We start from the raw sequence: 20,993 nt of genomic DNA, 5'->3' as shown, positions 1-20,993 counted from the left end.
TTAACTTTCAAATTTTCGGAGTTAAACTTTAAAATTGAAGATGCCTCTAATTCAAACGTCTCAAGTAGTTTAATATTGCTGATATAAAATGCAATCAACGAAACGGGCACTGCTCTTTGGCAGAGCTAAATATTTTTCTTTTAAACTAAATACGAGATAATTTTATAGATGAATAAATAACTTATCTTCGAGGGGCTGCCGAGTTTCTTGATTAAATTGGCAGTGTTCGTTTGCATAATTTTCTCTTAACTCCAAACTCAACAAAAATGTTTATAGAAGTATAATTTGCATATAGTATTTTACATTCTTCTGGCTACACGAACCATAATAATTCAAAGTCAATAGTATGGATAGAAATAGTTTACGTGTCTCATTTAAATAAAAATAAAATTTCTTACTTTACCCATCGCATGATTACAGATGTTTTTAGTTGTAGTTCTACGTCTGCTATATTAAGAAATTTGAAAAAATATTCTGTTGGAGCGTTCAACACTGTTTGAAAAAATGTGCTTTATTTTGTAGATAACCTTTTTTCTTGTCCTAGATTTTCAGAACATTGTAAAAATAGTGTTCTCACGTAATCGATCATTAAAGTGTGAAAAGATCGAAAATCACATAAAATGTCAGGATTATCGAAGTCAACTAACAGCTCTTCTTTTCCCACTATATTTTACTTTTTTTAAACGTAAAATTCCTCTTTTTTTTTAACTCTTTTCCTGTACAGTAATATTCATAGTGATATGCATATTCTGTTTGCGCTTCCGGATATTGACAACATGCAGCCATATAGCGATGCAGCTACATTATACGTTTAATTTTGATAAGGATACATAAAACAAAGCCAGAAGATCGTTTTCCGCGTCCTGTGCATCCTGCAAAGTAAAAAAAAAAAAGAAAAAAATTCCCGCGTGCTGCAGTCATTAAAATGATTCTGAAAGCTCCGAAGCAATGTTTTTTCTCAGATTTCCTCGTGTATACGCAGAAGCACTTATCTGCACTGGAACAATTTGGGCTCTCCGGTGCGTCGCGTGCACGAAATAACGCAAAACGTGTTCTTCGCAGTGCTAATTCAGACCCGAGTGTGCGCATGACCACCGAAAACTGTCCGGCCGATGGGAAGAAGATAATGAATGCATTAAAACCTGGCCAGTCCCACAGGCTCTGCTGTGGGGAGAGAAAATAGTCGTCGTGCGCAGATAACCGAGAAAAACAAATCCCGCGCGGTTCGCTCTCGCAACCTAAATGAAGGATTCCATCCCGTACATTTCAGCTCGTGCTCTACAAAAAAAAAAAAAAATAAAATAAATAAATAGGAGCATGCTGTCTGTTTCTTTTATGGATGACCGGGTTCACTTTGTACGTGCTGGAAGGTCGTTGATTCCTCTCCGCTTTTTTTGCAGTGCTATTTCGAAGCCGATACGTCGTGCAGGCATGATCTCCCTTGCTATGTGATTTCTACAATATTTCACCGCAGAATTTTTTGTTTATTTTGATAAGGAAACGTTTCGTGCTCGGGAGCGATACAAGCTCCACAAAACGTGATTGTCCTGGCGGAGGGTTGGACAGGGTTGGAAATATTAATTGTCGCATAAGCATTTTCAAAAATTATCCATTCGTTTATTAAAGTCCAAAGTTAAGACTATACTTCAATACAGCTCGTTACAGCTTTCGTGAGCTTCCCTTTCGCAAAAATCTAATTATACGAAGAAGCATCGCTTTCATGTAGCGAATGACGAAATGCCGGCAGTTTTCACCCGTCTAACTTCCGACTCGCTAACTAGAGTCCTGCGACAATGATCTCTTAGTCAAATCTATTTACAGTACTATCCTAGCCTCGCGAGCGTCATCTTGCTACATTAAACAAAATTTCGCTGCATTTAAAATTTTGTCGCGCGCGCGCGCGAGCTTGCGAGCGAGTTTTTGTTTCCTCGTACGCTCAGCTCGTGAATCTAATAAGCCTAATTAGTATTCGTGACAAGAGCGGCTAATGAGCTCGAAACATCCGCGCGCGTGGAGAGACACGCGATCATCCGTGGATAATCATGCTACTTGGCTGTAAAAGCTCGCTTCTTACTTCGTTGTGTTTGGGACCTGCAGCTAATTTTTAATTAAAGCAGCAGCATCCTTTGATTAAAGAAATTATTTAAAATTAAAATAATTATGTGTATGTGTGTATTTTTACTACAAAGTAACGTCGTACCGAATATATTTTAGCCTAATGAGATCAAATTTATCAATAAAATTTAATTTTTTTTCAATCGTTGACTAATTTAAATCGATTTCAGAATGCAATATGATACAATTCAATCGTTTATACATTTTCAACTTTATGAAATGAAAATAATCTCAAAATCGAGTAACGACGATGACGCAAATCGTCCTTTTGTCAGAAGACCTACAATAGCATCGGGGGCGCTCTATAAATGAGCCGATGAGTAATCACACGCGGTATACTTGAGCGGAGCAAAACGATAACAATCCACTGAATCAACTTACAAACGCGTTTGCCCATTAAGTTCTCGCGCTTGCAGTGCCGCGAACACCCCCGCAATTTGAATCGAATCTGCAAGCTGCATCCTTATTATACCAGAACGCGAGGCTTCGCGATCGTAACATCGAGCTCTATCAGGAGTAATTTCCAATCCGAATTGGTAGTTATAGCGAGGACAGCCAAAGCGTTTCCCCCAATACCGTCCATGGTCCACCTTTGACAGCTGGCGCGCGCGCGCAAGTAATTGGATGGGAGGAGAAATGGAAGGGGTAACATAGTGCTCTTGGCCGCCTCTTAATCAGCGCCTATACACACGACGCCAGTTCGAATTAACTTGCTCAATATGAAATTTCATTGGTATTAGACCGTGAGATGAGACTCGCAGTTTTTCATTGATGGCTATCGGGTCGCCGTTTCTACCGGTTAATCGATCGCTTGGACGTGAGTGATGCCGGTGTTCAGCGAATGTGAAAAAGTAATGGCAGGAATCCAAACACATTGATAAGTTGTGTGAGAGAATCGTTACGTCTGGTTTATTTCGAACTTTTCAACACAGTATAATATTATCTTCTGCATAAAAAATTACGTTGGATACTTTTTTATCGGATAATTATACAACAATCCATTATTTATGCAAACCATATGAATTGTCAATCAACAGACGAACGCCACTTTCCAATCTACGATCGATTCTTTTAAAAAATGCATAACCTGCTGTGAGAATATAAAACCAGGTCATTATTTTAAACTTAAACTGAAGTCAGAATAAAATGTAAAAATAGGTAAGATAATTAATATTTGTACTAAAAGACATTGATTATTATAGCCGCTATTGTAATTTTGCCGAAAATCTGATAGAATACATTATAAACTTGTACATTGGATTTTATTTGTTATATAGATGCCTTACCATCGAAGTCTATACAAGAAATTCTAACGGCCTTCGAGTAGTTCAGTGCTGAAATTACTTATCTATGCACGCGGTTTGCATACGCCTCGCATTTGCAGGCAAACATAAATTCACATATCCCCGAGGACAACTGAAACTTGATCAGTCCGAATCACGGGGACTGCATTGACTTGCTCACTTTGTGTCTGTTCACATACGCGCTAATTAACACTAGGGATAGGAGAATGTCGCTGAGATAGAGGAGAATAGGATGTACCCGTACACATGAAATTCGATCATAGACTTGTGTAAGTCGTTACTTGTTACAGATTTCTGTAACAGGTAACCAGTAACGTAAATGATAACAAAATTCACGTAATAAACGACTTCTTTTTTCTGCAATCATTACTTGAGTGACAATCTATTTGATTTACAACATGCTGTTGGTTTTATCACACTCTGCTGACGCTTATTGCAGAGATTTGTCGAGATTCACGACCCGCATCCCTACCCTTATTCCTGAAGATACTGAAAAAGGGTTGTAAATTTCACAAGATAAAGTAGAACGAATGACGTATACTATCGAGCAATAAATAAGCTTCTGCTTGCTCTAACTATTTAGTAAATCTGCTTAAAAAATAGTATATCAGGTCGAAAGGATTCGATAAACACCCAATACAATCACGCAAATGATGTAAAACTCAACCAAATCCTCCAACTCTCAAAATACGTCTCATCACGTATACGCAATTAAACCTTCTGTGAGGAAGACCGAAGTGCATGCGAGGTCAGTTCGTTTCGTGGAAATTATCATCCGTCAGTTCAAACGGTACAACTGCATACGCCATCCGTATACTCTGTGCTATCTATGTGGCACGCATTTCTCGTAAAACGCTATTGTTCACCAGCGACTGGTCATTGTCCGGCTGGCTAAATTGATGGAGGGAACGAGCATCGACGCTCGAGCCATTTTGCTGATGGGAATATGCGGAACTTCCTTCGCGCGATTTCCATCGTCGCGTCGATCGAGGGAAGTAATTAGCTGATTGAAACGGGTCTGGCACTGTGTTCAGAGATTAATGCGCGTGTATCAGATGTGTATTTCGAAGTTTAATTGATAAACTCTGGACGATATATGCAGCGTGAATTAGAGTGTGGATCGAATCAGGGATTTTTACGTACACACAACGAAATTAGTTTGAATATTAATAACCACTGTTTTCGTTCGTCAATTAATTAATTATATTTCGGTGGAAAAGTGAAGCTATATAATATTCATATACCTAATTGTAATCCCCTTTCAACCTTTCATTTAATCGAAATTCCTAGAATTATAGAATCCACGTTATAACTCTGAATCAACAAAACTTCCAAACTAGTGAAACATCCACCGCATACCAAATTTCAGGAATTCGACGGCTATACAATTAAGCGAACCCGTAGAAACTATTTTTTTCAATTCATTATCGAGCATCTCCATTAACGGGCTCACGTTCAAAATGTTCCATTGGCTAACGCACATTCGCAAACACGCACGCAAATAAAGCTCCACCGAATATTTCATTTGTCGGTGAAGCGATTGCGCAAACGGCTCACGATTTTTGCCCCAGCGCAACGGGCAATTAAATTCCGGGGACTTAAGCAGGCCGTTTGCTGGCTGACGGCGCGCGATCGCCTCGTCCTGATATAGAACAATGGAAGGCGCGCGCGAGTCGAGCTTGTAAATGCCGAAAGCAACAAACGCCATGCTCGCGCAGCCACAAAAGGCTTGCGCTTGCATTCATCGGGCCAACCGCGTGTACGCTGGTATAGTCTCGATTTTCTTTCTGCCGGCCAGCTTTGATCGATTTTTCAGCTGCGCCGCTAGTTTTATTCCAGCCTTCGTTTTGTATGGATCCTGTTTAGCCAGGCGAATGATTCGTCTTTCTTTCTCTCTCTTTTTTATTACGTTTCGCCCACCGCGCCGTCGGTTCGAGATATGGAAAAGTTCATCGATCTTTCGAAAGTTCCACGGTTTCGCTGCGCAGAAGGGGAGGAGGAGATGATTGCGTGATGAATAAAGTGAAACGAATCGCTGGAAAATACGGTGTGAAAGAAGCGTGTTATATATAGCGTCTGATGGTTATACGTTCTCCAGTTGTTGTCTGCTTTAAGTATGATGAATGACGCACACAGTCGACTGCATTACGTCGCGAGATTACGAGACTCGATGAATTGATAATAATGTACTTCGATCGCGGAAAAGGTAACGGAAAATTCTGCTGTACATCAGTTATGAAACCGTATATTATAGCGTACAAACGCACAGTCACGTGGAAGAATAAACACTCTGGAATGCTTTGTTTTCGATTGAGTAGTTTTCCGTACTTTTCCGTCACTCGAAAGCAGACATGAAACGACTCAGTGCGGCAAAACAGAGAAGCTAAATCTGGCTTATTTACAACAAAGCTCGTTTACAGTAACAGAGAACGAGATGACCCGCAAAGCGAATGCAAACAAAGCGAATACTCCCTTTCTGCGTTTTTACAGCGCTCCGATGCAATGCCCCCACACGCGCACGAGAAGTTTGCGCTATACAGCTGCGTTTATAGTTTTCAAGGCAGTGCGCCGCGTGCATTCGCGAAGCGCATCCCGTTTCTTTTTATGTAGGGTCATGAAACACGAGCTTATCCAGCCATCTAAGCACACCGACACTCACACACACACGAATATAAAGCTGCGAACAAAGCTTCGGAAGCAGCGACGACGACGTCGCAGTGCGTTTTTAATTAAAAACTCGCAACTGCAATATCTATCGCCTCGGCAATATCTGATCTGTCCACTGTCTCGCTCGCTCGCGCGACTTAATAATTGATGGAGCTCGTAGGTTGACTCAGTGTGTATGCGCATACGGGAGGTATGCACCGGCATGCAATATTGCCTGCGAATGTGCTAAGGATTTATTTATTGATAAGCCAGAGTGAGCTTGCAAACGGCGTATTGGTTCGACGTGATTTTTTTTCTATCGTCAGCTTTGCGGGCAGTGCGATGCATTTCACCGAGCGTAAACCGGTTAATGATCTTTTGCACAGGCAGAGAATTCCTGGAGCTTCTTATTTTTCTGAGCTTCAACTTAATGACGAGTAATCGGATAACTCACGCAAAGGTGGAGTGGTTTTTCAGATGAAATAGTCAAGAAAGCTCGTGTGGATTAACGGAATTTACTTTGCGAAGCTGGAAAACGAGTTTTCAACGAATTAAGCAGCCGTATTTGCGGATAGATATGTAGAAATTCGTTTATTATAAATTTTATCAGATTAATTTAAAATGCGTAAAAAGTAAAGTAAATCATCACCTCGAGCATAAAACACTCAGCGACGCGCGCAGCCACTCAGCAATCACTCTAAACTCGTGCGCGCGTCATCGCGGCTCAGAGCTCAGCCCCGAAACAAAGCCAATTCAATCATCGCGCGCATGCTCGCCGGCTTTTATATCCTTCATAACGAGTCTCTCTCAATTTTTACGCACGAACACCTCCCGTCGATTTTCAGTGCAACGTGAGCACCTAAACACCCTGCGTGCGATAAAAACGCTCTCTTCCCTGATGGACGTGCGCAATATACCGAATCGAAGGCAGTAAACCGCGGCGCATCTTCCTTCCATCGAGAGCACATCCTTGAGAGATAGAGACGGAGACGAGAAGCTGCGGAGATATAGGCACACATATGCCCGGCTAACAACTAGATTACCCATCCCAGTGAATCGAGTAGTCGGGTTGAAAGCAATCAGTGGTGGATATCACGTGCGTTCACTTTATTTGATGGTGATTGAATGAGCTTGTTGATGAATTGGATGAATGTCATTATGCGGTGTTGAATAAAAGCGTGTGATATTTATTATTCAATATTATTTATTGGAGGCTTGATAAAGCGACGTTGCCGCAAATAAATGTCGATGAGCTCGGATGGATGAGTAAATGTTTAAGTAGAACCATTCTCGTTTGGTCAGACGGTAAAGTCGATATTTTTATACATAAAAGTAGGAATAATAATGCCACCGCAAATTAATTAAATGAAAATATCAATCTGATATCGACATAATGACAGGGCTAATTCAGTATCCAACTCATTAAAATAAATGTATTTAAAAATAAGTGTGCTTGATTTAATATTCGTTATAACAGCGTATGATATAAAATAAATTATGTTATTTTATGTTCTTCATAAGGCAGTAACAGAAATCTACAGAAATCGATATGAGAATGTTTTTGTCAGCGTAAAAGGATAAGCTTGCATACGCATTTGCAGTAAAAGTCGCGTTACTTTAAATGTATAAAATATGTTAAATAAGTTATTCAATAAAGTGCACTAAAATATAGTTAACATAAAATAATTTTTGCTCGCCAAAAATATATACGCTGTATTACTCATCAATCAATGCGCAATAAAGCTTTTAAATCCGCATTAAAGCTTGGACGTAAATACAATATTTACATCAATAAACCACTATCTACAACGAACTCTAAACGATCTCACAAAAACCAAAAGAAAAACATAAAAAAGCTCGCACCAGTGCTGTAAATCATCAACCAACAAAAAAAAAGAGAGCTTGCGGTGACCCGAACAATACTCTGACCTACAAACATTCGCATTCATCCTCAGTACTGCTCCTTTCACCCTTCGATCCCTTCCTCTCTAGCTCGACGAGCAGAAATACGCACAGATACGACAATGAAGAAGATACGCGCGGGTATCCGGAGGTCGCGCGTTAAAAGCCGTCCTTCTCTCCGCGGGAAGAGAACACGAATGGTAGCAGAGCTTTTGCTAGTTTCGTGACGGACGCTGATACTACCTATACACGAGGTTTCGGCTCTATCGGACGGAAAGGGGCTTGTTGCTTCCGTGAACACTTGTCTCGAGTGCGATACGCGTGAAGAAGCGACAATTCTGGCTGTTTGGCTTTCTGAAGGGTCGGTGGCCTCGATCTTTGCCCTGACGTGGAGCAAGATGAGAGTTTAAAATTACCTCGGGTCGGATGTGAAGATAAACGCTATATATAAAATGATATATTGTATCAGCAGGAAAACAGTTCCAAATTTGTGTTATTATTATGCTTATTTACAATTTAGCGCAATATGACTTTTCTTTTTTCTCTGATGAAAATGTGTGAAAGTTTTGTCTTTTTCTGCAATTTGTTTCTCGAGGTGTATTTTTCTCAAATTATACGGTTGCTGTTCTCATAGTTTCACCTCGCTGGTGCGACAATTTTTTCTAAAAGTTTACCAGGAAGGAGTCGGACTTAATGCAGTGTGTAAGGCAGCTTTTTCTTCTATCGCATCACAAATTTACTGTCATTTGCGGTTAGCAGATGGCAGAGTTAGCGAAATAGCATACGAAAGAATGATGTGCTGGTTTTATTTTTCAAGTGTAGTTTTCTTTTCTGAGAATATCAGCTACCGCGTATTTTGTAGAATATAAGCAAGTTCGATAGGAAGACATTTTATTTTAAATTATTCAAAGTCTACGGATACATACTAAAAGAGTTTCTTTTGTGCTGTCGATCTTGAAATTATATAGTGTTCGCAGTTTGGTTCTATATCAATTGCTACTATCGATCAACAGAGAACTATAATTGACTTTGAGAGAGTTAAAATATGTATAAACAATTGTATTTTAATGTGAAATAAATAATATCTTAATTATTAAATGACGACAATTTATTACCGTCATTCAGTATTTTACTAGAACATAATTCTTTTATATACTTTTACGTTTAAAAAATAATCTTTCATTAAAGCTAACCCTATTCTTCGGTCAAATAAAACTCCCTGAAGGGGTATGAGAGGGTTAAGAGTAATAGAATATGCAGGTGAGCATCGCATTCGGCAACAGCTTTTATACGAGCACGGGGTAAGAAAATACGACAAGATGTCCGGCCGAGAACGAGCAGCATCGGGGACGGGGATTGCGGAAAATTTACTGTGGAACATGTGTGTCGGCACGTAAAGCGCCGAGTTTATCGTCGGGCAGAATCCACACGCTTGGTGGTAAGCTCTTTTTCTCATCGACGTGATCCCCAAATGAGATGCTTCGTTGGAACATAAACAACTTGGTCCGGCTAGTTCGCAGGTGTTTTTATTTCTGTCAAATTCATGTTCGTCGCTGCTTTTTACGACTTGAATTGTGAGTAGATGTCTGCTGCGGTTGTTTTATTATCTTTATTATATAAATAAAGTTAAAATCACTGAATCATTTGAAATTACCATTGTGAGGAGTTTCTACTGTGTGTATAGATAAAAAACCGAATTTTAAACATTACGTCTCACGTAAACTTGTTATTATAACGCATCAAGGAACAAGAGCCTGCTTTTTAATTACATTCCATTCGGAATTGCTCATGCGTATGACACCTGTCTACTAACAACAGTCACGAAAATCTACTCAGGCGTATGTGACGTGATGAAATCAGCGTCAGAGCAATTCACGGTAATGGGTATGGATTGAAAACAAGGCGCATGCACGTATCAGTCGCGACGCGTTCCTATTGTTCATTAATGATATTGCTAATGGAGTGAAGCTTTTCAGCCTTCAGTACAACAGCCGAGTCGTGCACTGACCGAGAAATTTGCTGAGCTATCGATTGGCAGGTCTGCAGCGTATTCTCATTCCAGCAATCTGTGGGATATTGCACGAGGAGAAAATCGCGACCGAGCATGAAAATAAGGACTGAAGGGAAAATTCAAAGGTGGAAAGTGGGAATGCTCGGTGAAAGACTATGCAGAGGACGAGAGAAAGAGAAAGTAAGAGGTTTACCTCTGGTAAGGGGTGAAATCGAATCACTAGCGTTGGTAGTCGTTCGAAGAATGTTGAATTGCGTGTTGATCTTGAAAGAAAGAAGACAGTAGTACAAACAGATAAACAAGTATTTTACTTAGAATATCTCGAAATAAACTGCTTATAGTTAAGACTTCGAAAAATTGAATCTTGAATGATTATCTAGGATATTGATATAATAATTTAATTAAGATTCAATACACATTCAATTAGAAGAAATACTTTTAAGCTGGGAACTTGAAAGCAAACGTTTTGTTTTCCGATGATAAAAGACAGCTTCAATATATCCTTTGTAGAAAAGTGAGTGACCTAGAATTTTCATTTCGAATTTAATTTCGACTAATGACAAGATTTCCTCGAAAAGATATCAAACATAGAGTGTACTGAAAAACAAATGACGCTATTGATATTTACGTTTACAAATGGTGTCATTTTCTGATGTAGGTTATATTACAAACCAATAAATTTTTAGAAGTGCATACAAAATGTCTCACTTTATTAGGTAAAATAAACGTTGCCTGCGTTTTACCACCTTAAATTAATGTTTTTGTTCCAGACGAAATGTAACTCGTCATAAAGAAATGTTTGATACATTTTACATCCATCGCATTAATCGAAAGAAATCTTAAATTGAATTAATTATGCAATAAACGTACGTGATTTAATTTACAACTCTCGACATGTATATCATACAAGTTAAAGAATACGCATGACACTTTCTTCAATTTTAACGTTAAAAGCTGCGATTATATAAACAATCCAAGTGAAAGCTATAAATTAACGCAACACCAAGCCGTGCTAATCATTTGACTGCTTCCATGATTCCAAATCACTGGCTCCTGGTGAATCCCGTGGAACTACAATTAACATAAAGTTTCATCCACAGGATGTAACAACAATCCCATCACCGGGCTAACCAGAATGTATTGTGCACTACAGCCCATATTCCGAATCGAGCGGATAAATACTACCTGCAAGCTCTACATACGTATACAATATATATATATATATATATATATATATATATATATATATATCAAGGCTCTCGCTTCGAGACTGTCAAAGCGGTGCCGCGACAACGCACCACCTTAACCGCGGATTTCACGCGCTATTAACGGCAAATGGCAAATTCTCGGCATCCACACGCAGACGTCATGGTGTCTGGTGCGAAGCCTTGATAAGCGTGCATAATTAACGATCCGATGCGTACGCGTCCGTGCACGCGGAAGCAGTCGCGTATGCGCACACGTCAACGTGCTGGTGTTTCCGGAGCTACGCGAGACAGAGAGGGAGAGAGAAAGAGGAAGAGGAGGAAGGGAAACGCTGAAGAGGAAAGGCCGAGTGGGTATTATGATAAGTCGGCCGGAGGGATGAAGATGAATACTTCGCACGATGGGCCGAAGAAATATGATACGTTTCTCGTCTCGAGGTACAGGACGAGGCGACGAGTGTCGACTGGACACTTGTAGATGTGCTTGTTCGCTGGCGCGAGTGTGGGAGCGCGGGAAAGGGATTTTCGAGTTTCGCCGGTCGTTGTAAGATGATGCGCTTGTCTCGCGAGGAGAAAGGAGCTTGCGAGAGCTTTAGTGGGAAATTTTCTCTAGATTGAGATCGGAAACGCTGTCGAGCGTGACGGTTGTCACGTGGCTTTGTTGGCGTGGAACTGGAACGAATTTCCGTGGATACGAGCGTCTTAGACGAACGAGAGTATATTGAATAATGAACTACTCTTCACGTGTAATAGGTTGATGTTCGAGTTATTTTAGTCTCGTGAAAGTCGTTTTGACAGAAGTTACTAAATCTATTTCTCCACGAGTATGGTTCTTCGAACGTATTCTGACTGTTAATTAAAAGCTTGATTTAATTTATGTTTCATCGGTATTTAATTTCAACTCTGATAAAATTATTCAAGTAGTACGCCGAAATTTATGTCAGACAAGGCATTGAAATTGAGTTTCAACAATCTTTTTTCATCGTATTCGGATAAGAAACATGTAATGCAATTCAACTCCGAAGATTTTGTTGCATCTGTCCTAGAAATTAACGCTTTCATCATAAAAGTTCGTTCCAAGTTACGAATCTGCGAATAAACGGCCAATTTTATTGAGTGTTTCGCAGCGGCATCAACCATTTCACAGGAGTAACTTGAGCTAGCTGTAACTTTATATTCCATCTCCAAGCCAATTAATCTTCGGTACATCGCCAAATTAGACTGTGCCTCGGGAGGCTTGGTGAACCTGGAGCCGTCGCTGCGCTGGCCGTGCAACCGTAGCCAAAACAAATAAATAGCAAGAAACATGAAAAAGTTAAATTTGGATTTATAAACAGGCTGCCCGCGCATAAACTTCCCGGATAAGTATCAAAGAAAAGACTGGCGAGCTCAAGTAGAAGAGAGAGAAAGAGCAAAAGAGAGAGGGAGTCTCGCCATTAAACTCGCCCGAAACTTTCCCCTAGTTTCCCACGGCGTGTGTAGATATACAGCGAGCTGAGGAGCATTAATTCACATCTGACTCACCTCGCTTATCCTTCTCTATCTCTGGCGCGCGCGAGAGAGCGCTCTTCGCGGCCAATCAATTAAAAGTAACTCATTCGTAATAGCATCCGTTGAAGTCCCCGAGCACCTGCCCCCGCGAATTAGCCTCGTTAAATTGACTCCTGTGGAAGCTTGAGAAAAGGGTGCAAAGACCTGCCGACGGCTGTAGCCCGTTGCGATTTTCTTCGTTGCTTGCTCAGCTTTATCGTAGAAGCTACGAACTTTGTGGGATTCCGTTTTTAGTTTACTTATAATACACTTGTGCATACGTACCGAAACCGGGCGATGCACCAATATTACAAATTGTAATTTATATTAACGTCGTTACGATATCTAAATTAAAATAAATCGTTTTAGTTACCATTCATACGTATACTCATATCATTGTCGAATCAAATCATGACGAGGTCGTATCTTCAGATATTGTTTCGTCTTCGCACTAAGCAGAACCCTTAAAAGCAGCTAAGTTTAGCAAGCATAAGCGTATTAATAATGCAAATTAGTTGGGCGAAGATCCCAGCATGTTTCCTCAGGCTTCGGGCACGTTATACACTTCAGTCAGCTCGAGCTCTCGGATTACAAGCCGCGACGAGTCGTGTATGGCGCTAGATGAGTAGGAGATTACATTGTTTATTTATTTATACGTTCTGAGTAATGATTTTATCAAGTTACCTTTCCTTGTGAATCTAAAGGATCTCTTTTTCATAAAGGGGTGTTTTTGTGTTTATTAGCTCTGTTTGCGCATGTAATCCTTATAAAAGATACGCGCTACTTTATTCGCATCTGCTTTATTATGTCGGATTCCTATCGTTGCTTCATTTATACAAATTTAGTGTTGTTGATGAAAACTCTGTACATAAATATTTCATGATAAAGATAAAGTCGAGCTTTTATGAAAATATCGTAATGAGATTTTCATAATATAGTTTCCAATTAATCGTTAATTATCGTTTGAGATCTGAATACTATAATAACGAAATAACGAAATTTGTAAAAAATTATTTGATACAGTAAGCCTGAAAGGAGCTTTGACGGATGAAATTGAGATACCAAGTATCTAGTTTCTAATCTCGCAACATTCTCTTGAAGTATTATTAATTCCCAGTAAACGCGAGCATATTTGCGTTCCGCCGCATTATCCACCAAGATTCAAGCACCCTATAAATTAATCCGCCATTATCTTAACCGGTAAATATTCATAAAAAGCGTGGAACGCATTATAATTTTTTCGCCCAATCGTATCATAACATTAACCCACTTCTGGAGGCGAATAGGTAATTTTTTTACGAGCCCTCTAATTACGACAGCATCGTAAAAGAAAAAATGAGATCGTAAAAATCATGATTCTCGGGATGAAATTGCTTTAGGCTAAAGCGTATATGGCGCATCGAGCTCTTCGAGAAAAGACCGTTTCGCATAAAATCGGCTTCGCGTAGCCATAAAAAAATATGCTGGATTTGCATCCACTCGCCGCTATTCAGTGTCTCCTGTAGCGCACGATGGAAGAAAAAACTGGAACTTCGAGCTTGGATATTCTCGATGAATCGTCCATACATATGTATATCTGTACGCATCTACATATAAAATATGCTCCCGTCACAGATAAGCATCGATTGACATAGGGCGACCAGGGAGGATAGCCGATAACCTTTTTTCCCCATTGAGACTCCGAGGGCATTTGGTTACCTGTGGAGGTCCGTAAAGCCTAGCTCTTCCCTCCGATCAAAGAGCCGATCCATCTTATCGTATAACGAACCCAAGTCTCGATGCAGGCCAAAGGCAGCGCAGGTTGAATTTCAAGCACTGCTCGCCTCGCCTCTATTACTCCCTACCTATACCTGCCCTCCTATTTCTCTCTACTCTTTGCCCGGTGCGCTCACTTGCCGCCGCCGCCGCTCTCTGTCTGCGCAAAGTTCGAGGGAAGACTTTGAAAGTGGACATGTGTGTATGCACACGTGAGAGTTTTCATGCAAAATCAAAGACAGCTGAAGATTAGAATCTTTATTAGTCTGAAGCCCTCAGAGAATTCAACTGACAGAATGAGTCCCGATTCATCTAATGTTTCTCTAGTTTGAAAAATATACTAAATAATCCTCAATACTATCTGTTACGGTAATACTGCATTATTTTACATTAACACATTTTACTCCTGTTCTCGAAGATCACGATATAATGGATTCTGGCTAACGTCATTATTCGGGTATAACAAGATTCATCACACCATTATCGACACTGTCAATAAAGTTCCTTGAAATGGATTAAGGCTCGTCTTTGATGATATAGCTATATAGAGGAATTATCGAGACACGCCTATTAAAGGCTCCATTTGAGCATCGTCTCACCCGATTGATTTTGGCGATACTCCATGCATGATGTATCATGGCTCCTCTCGGACCTTAGCCCTCAGCTCTAGCTTGTCGTAATCCATCCTCGTAGTCTCGAAGGAGGTAACGTACCGTATCCGTGTGCTCGTGCACCGGTGTGTATAGTCGCCTCTTTGTCGTGAGTAAGTTTGCACGTCTAGCGTGAGAACGAGAGTAAAGATAAATGTTTAAGTTTTAAATTGGTAAAGGAGCATTAAAAACGATTCTACTAAATAACTTCTAGTTGCATGAAAAATCTTCAGAAAGATAACCTTACAAATGGTTTTCTCATCTAAAGATAGTTGTATTTTTCCGCTTATTGCTCTTCATCAAAATTTTTTACTGAATATTTGAACAATATTTTATCTATTAAAACTACATATTTGGTCGTAAATCATCAATGAAATATTTCATTCCTGATGGTAGATATCTAAAAATAGAAGGAAGAACAATCGCTAACGACAGAACTTGGAATTCTCGCGCGTATCGAAGATTTTTATCTCCTGCGCCTCAGAACAATGGATCTCACGCCCCTGTAGACGCGGCATCGACTACGACGCTTCGTTAATTTTTTATTTGCGCCTGTCTCTCTGCGAGCTGGCTTCGCATCGCCGTACTTCTTTTGTTTCCACTACTTTTCTTCGTTCTTCTTTCTATATCGCTATAAGTGACATTTGTCGCCAAGTGTAGTGATAAAAGAGCTCGCTCAATCAGTCGGGCGTTCGTTGTCTTTAACATACACAAAAGCATTTTTGTATAATATTGCAATAAGAATGTACGTATCAAAATTAGATAAAAAAAACGTATACTGTATACAACAGGATCGCCAGATTAACTCGTACAAGTTTCATTTAATCAAGAAAGAAAATAGACTCTTGTTTGGGTTTTCATTAAAGGAACTCTACAAAGATAATTCCGTTGCAAACAAGGCAGTAGAAAAAAAGCTCGCCCACTTCTATCGGCTTATCCGCGTCGAGCATATTATTTACCATTAACGCTCAGTAGACTTGCGCGCGACTTCCTTCTGATTGGATCATAATGCAAATGAGCGACATTGATGAGCCGCTTGTGCGCTGACTTCGTTATTCGATATTCAAACAGCGATTTTCATTTAAATGAAGTGGTTCTGCCTCGCTAATAATATCGATCGTGCGCGGGCGCCAAGTCGACCGAACGCCCACCTGATTTTAATTATTCAAAAGAGCCGATCGCACCCGCGCTAATGTTCGGTGAGGGAGATTGATTGATCAGCGGAAAAATTTCGTGCGGTGATCCGCTCGTTTTGCTTACGTATAACGATCTGTACTTTCTCTTGATCGTTCAGGAATAAATGATTTTTTACGAATATCTAATCAAGGTTAATGCAAAAGTTCCATCATCGCGCATGTATTACAGAACATCCGGCGAAACATTATTTGAATCTAGAATTGATTTGATAGAAGAAGTATCGGATGCCAAGTGTAAACAAGATTTCTTGTAACTTTATTCGCAATGACATACGGTTTATTCAGGCGATCTCACCGGGTTCTATTTGCCGTGGACGGGGCTGTACAAGAGTAGAATTTATTTACTTTCATCGACAAGCGGATCGATGGATAAATGAATTTGTGGGGATGGGGAATACGATTTCCCGGCAAGACGAAGAGTAATAACTTACTGTAAATGTGCGATGAAAAGAGAATGAGTCGCTCTCTGATGGTAAGAAAAATTGCCTCTCTTGTAGAATTCTTTCGACTTATTATCATTGTTATTATGTTCTGTGTATTATAGATTTTAATGATATGAATGGAATGAACGAAACGTGGGCTTGTTTTTATGTGACAAACGTGAAATGCCCATACTGCAAAGGTTTACGAATAGAAACAATGAAAAGATGCAAATACTCCGTACGCGGATTATGGTAATACAACAAGAATCGATAACGTTGATTATCCAAAACAGATGATCCGGATATTACTATCCTACACAAATCGATGTTCAGCGGTTACACATAGGTCAACGACGGCCTCATAATAATGCACGTATATTAACCAACCTCGCGTACATTACAGCATTGTCTGGGGAATCTCTAGCTTTCAGACGATTCATACGTAATATGCGTAAATACACCTTTCTAGTGCTATTGCGCAAGAAGATCTAACAAAGCGACGTTTTATTAGTGACTGAAAGGACAATTTTTCATTATTAAAAAGTTCTTTACTTTTGAAGTTTGCTTTGCTTCTGGCACACAATTGAATTGCTGCTGACATATCGCGTATTTTTCTACTTGCACAACGCACAAAAAGATGCTCCTTCCAAGAGTTTCTTATACACATTATAATGAGAATAGACTTGAAATTCCATGAAGTTTTTGTTTGTACATTTTTAGATTTTTCTCCACACAGTATAAGTATAATTAATATATACGCTGGATTACGATGAAAAGAGCATGATAACCATTTTTGCAATGATAAAGAATGAAGCTTCACTAATTCATCAATATTAAGATAACGGAAAGCGATATGCCTTTTATTTCGAGTGATAAACGATCCATTTCAAATTCATTTGGTCAAATATAAATGGACGTTTTACTATAATAAAATGCATATCTTTTTCATGTGGTAATCGTAATAAGTAAATTAAAAAAGTCATCTGCAATGACCGAGCTCTTGATAATCGCAACCTTCAAAACTCTCATCCATATAATGCTCGAGTAATTATAAGTAACGAAGTTTAAAACTTTACACGATTAAAGGTCACTAATAGCGTAATCGCGTAAATTATCGTTACAGAGAAGCAGCAGCAGTACACAGCATCAGAAGCATAGATCGTCCGAGTCCGCAATTGAGCGTTTGTTCGTGGCAAATTGAGGCTGAACCGCAGGGGATGCGAGTGCTGAGGGAGGAGAATGTCTTTGGGCCGAGCTTGGGGGTCGAGGCTCATACTGACGCTGGCGACCGCCACGATCGTCATAGCGAACCATCAACATCGACATCGCTACGCCTTCTCATACTTCCACGACAGTTATACAGATTCTCGTAAGCTGTCGAATAACATTACGCGATCTTTCGGTGAGTTATTACCTTTGATCATGATTAAAGAAAGAAAAGTTTATTGTATACGGCGATATTTGTTGTTGTCGTTGTTGTATTCGAAATTATTCAAATTCCGAATACGACAAGCATATCAAATATTAACACATTTGATTAAGCGAGCAAACACGGACGAAATTTCACGTATTCGTAAATCGTGAATGCTTAGCGTGTATACCTGCAGCTGTAGCCAAGCGAGTTCAGCTGTGAGCTGAATAAACGTTCACGGCGCGTGGGCTAACAGGCTTTCCATAGCGAAGCAAACTTTCGGCCTCGATCACTTGGCTGAAACAGCCTTAAGGTATTATCAGCGATCTAATGCAACCCTTCTATCTTCCTCGTCGCAATAAAATTAGGACTATCGTCAATCCGAACCCCGTCGTATCGCATGATTTCACGTGTACAGCCGATCCTCCTCGCTGACACTCTCCAAAGACGACCTCATATACTCTGACGGACTGCAGCTCACGTATCTCCAAGCTAGAAAATTCGAGCGCGAGGCGTCTTGAGGCCAACCCCCGAAAGCCGTCGTATAGCAACAGCAGTAGCAGCTCAAGAGAGAAAGCTGGCGAATTTGGTTGCACGCGGAGTTTCCTCGAAACGCGATAGGGACCCGGAACTTTCTCGCGAGTTCGACGATAAAGCAATCCCCCGGCAATCCGCCAGAGTAGAATATTCCACGCGAAAGTCAAGGGTCAATTTGCCATATAGGCTCTGTGTAGAGCATCCTGTACACACGCTGACCAGCCTATATATGCGTGTATAGCCACTGTGAATGCACGCATGATGCTAGCTCTGGAGTGCACTTGTTTACCTGGCGATGCTCGAGAGACTGTGAATAATGATAGCGTGTGCGCATGGAGTTGCCAATTGTATACGGTGTTGTGTTTGATTTGCTGATGATATGTCGTCATTTCGTTTAGATGTACGCGCTTTTGGCGGAAAATGGAAAAATGCCTCTGTTATTTATTCGTTAAACCTAATCTGTCATAAATTGTCGTAAACCATCGCCATTATCTACCAGCAACCATAGCTATCAACGATAAGCACTAACGAATCCCATTATCGCGTGAAAGCTCGAAATCAACGGGCCACTCAATTTCAATGGCATCACACCGCTACAAACATTACCCAATTCTCATCGTCTCCGGCGTAATTACCTGCAAAGGCAGAGAGAGAGAGAGAGAGAGAGAGAGAGAGAGAGAGAGAGAGAGAGAGAGAGAGAGAGAGAGAGAGAGAGAAAGAGAGAGAGTGAGAGAGAGAGAGAGAGAGAGAGAGGGAGAGAGGGGGAGAGAGAGAAAGCTTCGTCCCATTCAGCCAATTCCTCGCGGAGGCGTCCAAGTCCTTGGAAACGCTAAACCGTGCCGCGTGTGCCGAGGCGAAATTGAGACGTGAGTCGTTTAAGCCGAGAGGTGTGCGCCGTAATTAGTAATCAAATAAATAAGGTGCGCGCGCCGCGACGTGGAATCGCCTCCGACTGCTGAATTTCACCCCCTGCTAGTTCTGGAATCCGTTTCGCGTTGGCTGAGCTAAGGGATGTGTATACATATACGTATATGTAGCTATAGCTATACAGACTTGTGCAGTGCGCCCTTGCCATCGTTTATTTTTGCGGCGTGTTCGGTCGCTATAATATAGCTGCAGCGCAGCCTGTGTATATTAAAGCGTTGCTACGTGAGTTGATTTCGCCTCGTAATACGCCTTAGATTTCGGACGTTTACGGATATGAGTATCTCGCGCTTGGGTTCTTCTATCCGCGTTTATTGACGTTTGGATTCTTCTTGGCTGAAAATATTATTCTTTCGTAGACGTATTACTTTGGAAATTCAGCGGTGTTTACAGGAGGGACTTGAGACAATGAGAATGTGAATTTCGAATGGTCCAAAAAAGATGGCCAGCTACAACATATATGATTATTGTGTAATATCCGAATCATCTGTATTTCAAATGTTCCTGAGAACGGTAAAATTCATTGCGAGTACACCTCAACCCAAGATTATCGCTGATTTACGGCAATTTTTATGGCATTTTTTACGGCAAAATTATCTCAGAAAAGATATGTCATGTTTCAACATAGATGACTTTCTATTAATACATGCAATTAAATGCATTACAAATAGATATTTTAAGCATGAATAAACTCTCACGTATGATTATCTCTGTACTTCAGACGATGCGAATTTCATGGATTTCATCCCGCTGCATAGTATTATGCACAATTCTGAATAGCAACGAATTAACAATCCTCTAAATTCATTTAATGCCCTTGTATGTACATAATTTCCATGTATTATCTTGATTTTGTGATGTATAACAATGATTGCGTGTGGAATTTTAGATGTATAGCAAATGGGAATATTAAGGGAACTCGCTCACATATCACAGTACTTATTCTCATATATTTAAATCGATTAATTCATAATATTAGAGAATATAATGCACAACATAATACAATTTCCATCCAAATCAGTTTACGCTATTATAATAATAAAATATTACGAACCAAGAAGTCGATCGCTTCGATGAATTCATCGACAATTTCCGACCGAAAGTCCTCGTGAAAATTCAGATCTCTACTCTTCAACTTCCATAAACAAATTGCAAAACGCAAAGGCTGCTCTGACACGAAAAAAGTGATATTTTTTTCCAAAACGAGGTATCCCTCTGCTGCTATTATCCAAAGTATTGCTTTCGCTTCATCTGCCCTTCGCGAAAAAAAAGCAATGAAACAGCATATCACACGTGCGCGCGATTGATCAAGTACTTGGCTCTTCCGTATCGATGCCCGCGAGGCTGATGCGAGTTCGAAAAAATACGCGTTATCAGAGTATCAG

General features: G+C 40.2%; 1 protein-coding gene across 2 annotated transcripts in view; it reads left to right on the top strand.

The window, feature by feature from the left end:
* Window positions 1-20,993, top strand: part of LOC100678545 (zwei Ig domain protein zig-8) — a 73,888-nt gene that overhangs the window by 21,310 nt on the left and 31,585 nt on the right. For both annotated transcript variants that reach the window (XM_008205075.4, XM_031924349.2), the window contains one exon: window positions 17,860-18,138. In XM_008205075.4, the coding sequence (XP_008203297.2) occupies window positions 17,976-18,138 (163 nt within the window). In that variant the 5' untranslated portion in view covers window positions 17,860-17,975. The remainder of the gene's footprint in view (window positions 1-17,859; window positions 18,139-20,993) is intronic.

The sequence above is a fragment of the Nasonia vitripennis genome, chromosome 2 (assembly GCF_009193385.2).
Source record: "Nasonia vitripennis strain AsymCx chromosome 2, Nvit_psr_1.1, whole genome shotgun sequence".
Classification (NCBI taxonomy): Eukaryota; Metazoa; Arthropoda; class Insecta; order Hymenoptera; family Pteromalidae; genus Nasonia; species Nasonia vitripennis.
Note: the sequence above shows the minus strand (reverse complement) of the source record. Positions and strands in the feature narration are given on the sequence as shown.